The 1,081-nt window shown below is 34.5% G+C and overlaps 1 protein-coding gene across 1 annotated transcript in view; it reads left to right on the plus strand.

Annotated features, from left to right (window-relative positions):
• The window catches only part of LOC106882365 (epidermal growth factor receptor), a 205,829-nt gene that overhangs the window by 140,587 nt on the left and 64,161 nt on the right, over nt 1-1,081 (plus strand). The window contains exon 2 of the mRNA XM_052971277.1: nt 54-413. Within this exon, the coding sequence (XP_052827237.1) occupies nt 54-413 (360 nt within the window). The remainder of the gene's footprint in view (nt 1-53; nt 414-1,081) is intronic.

The following is a 1,081-nucleotide window of genomic DNA, read 5'->3' on the forward strand; positions in this document are numbered from 1 at the left end:
ATCATTATTATTTTGTTGTCATTTTATTAATATTGCTGTTGTTGTTTTTGCAGTTTGCCGTGGTACAAGTCAGAAGCTGACGCATTCTGGCTCAGCAATGTTCAGATATGATTCACTACGGAGAAAATACACGAACTGTACATATATTGAAGGCAACTTGGAAATTGTTTTTCTCAATAACAAGTCAATTAAATATGACTTGTCATTCCTAGAGACTATCAGGGAAATTACTGGTTATGTTCTAATAATTGACGTTTATGCGGACTACATCCCCCTAACTAATCTTCAGATTATACGCGGAAGGGAACTTTTTAAACATAAAGAAAGTGACTACAGTTTATTTGTAGCAAGTAACTACGAAAGAGGAACTAAAAAAGTTGGTCTGAAGGAACTACGTTTCAAATCACTTGGAGGTAAGTCTTAATTTATTTATTTCAAAAGAGCATCTCTTTTTTTTATTGCAGTGAAAAGTTTCTGTCTTCAAGGGTATCACAAAAGGCCTGGTTGGAGGCTCAACCTTCCAAGTTCTTTTACAGTGCTGAAGGACTCCTGCAATTAGTGTGTGAATTTGATGAATAAATTCATAATTAACTTATCCTCCTGTATTTTCTTTTACACAAAGCCAGAAATTGTTCAGTACCTTCTCATAATGTTGTGGCTGTGAGTTTTAATAATTTCTCAATCACTTTCACATCTTGCTAGTCACCTTCATAACTATGTGTGGTACATGCCTGGAATATCTATGATCATTGGTCTACTCAATCAGAGTTGACTTAAAAATAAAGAACAATGATGATGACAATGAAAATGATGGCAATTATTGACACTGAAGACACCAATGATGATGACAAATGACAGCAATGGTTTGTGACAATTTTCAAATGCGTTTTAATGTGATTCAAATTATTTTAGTTGTTTGTAATAAGAAATATAGTTCTAAACCAAAATATATTACAAAGATTCTGTTTTCTTTTTTTATATTCCATAGTGGCCGTTGCCAGTATCGCCTGACTGGCCTTCGTGCAGGTGACATATAAAAGCACCTACTACACTCTCTGAGTGGTTGGCATTAGGAAGGGCA

The sequence above is a fragment of the Octopus bimaculoides genome, chromosome 10, assembly GCF_001194135.2.
Source record: "Octopus bimaculoides isolate UCB-OBI-ISO-001 chromosome 10, ASM119413v2, whole genome shotgun sequence".
Taxonomy (NCBI): Eukaryota; Metazoa; Mollusca; class Cephalopoda; order Octopoda; family Octopodidae; genus Octopus; species Octopus bimaculoides.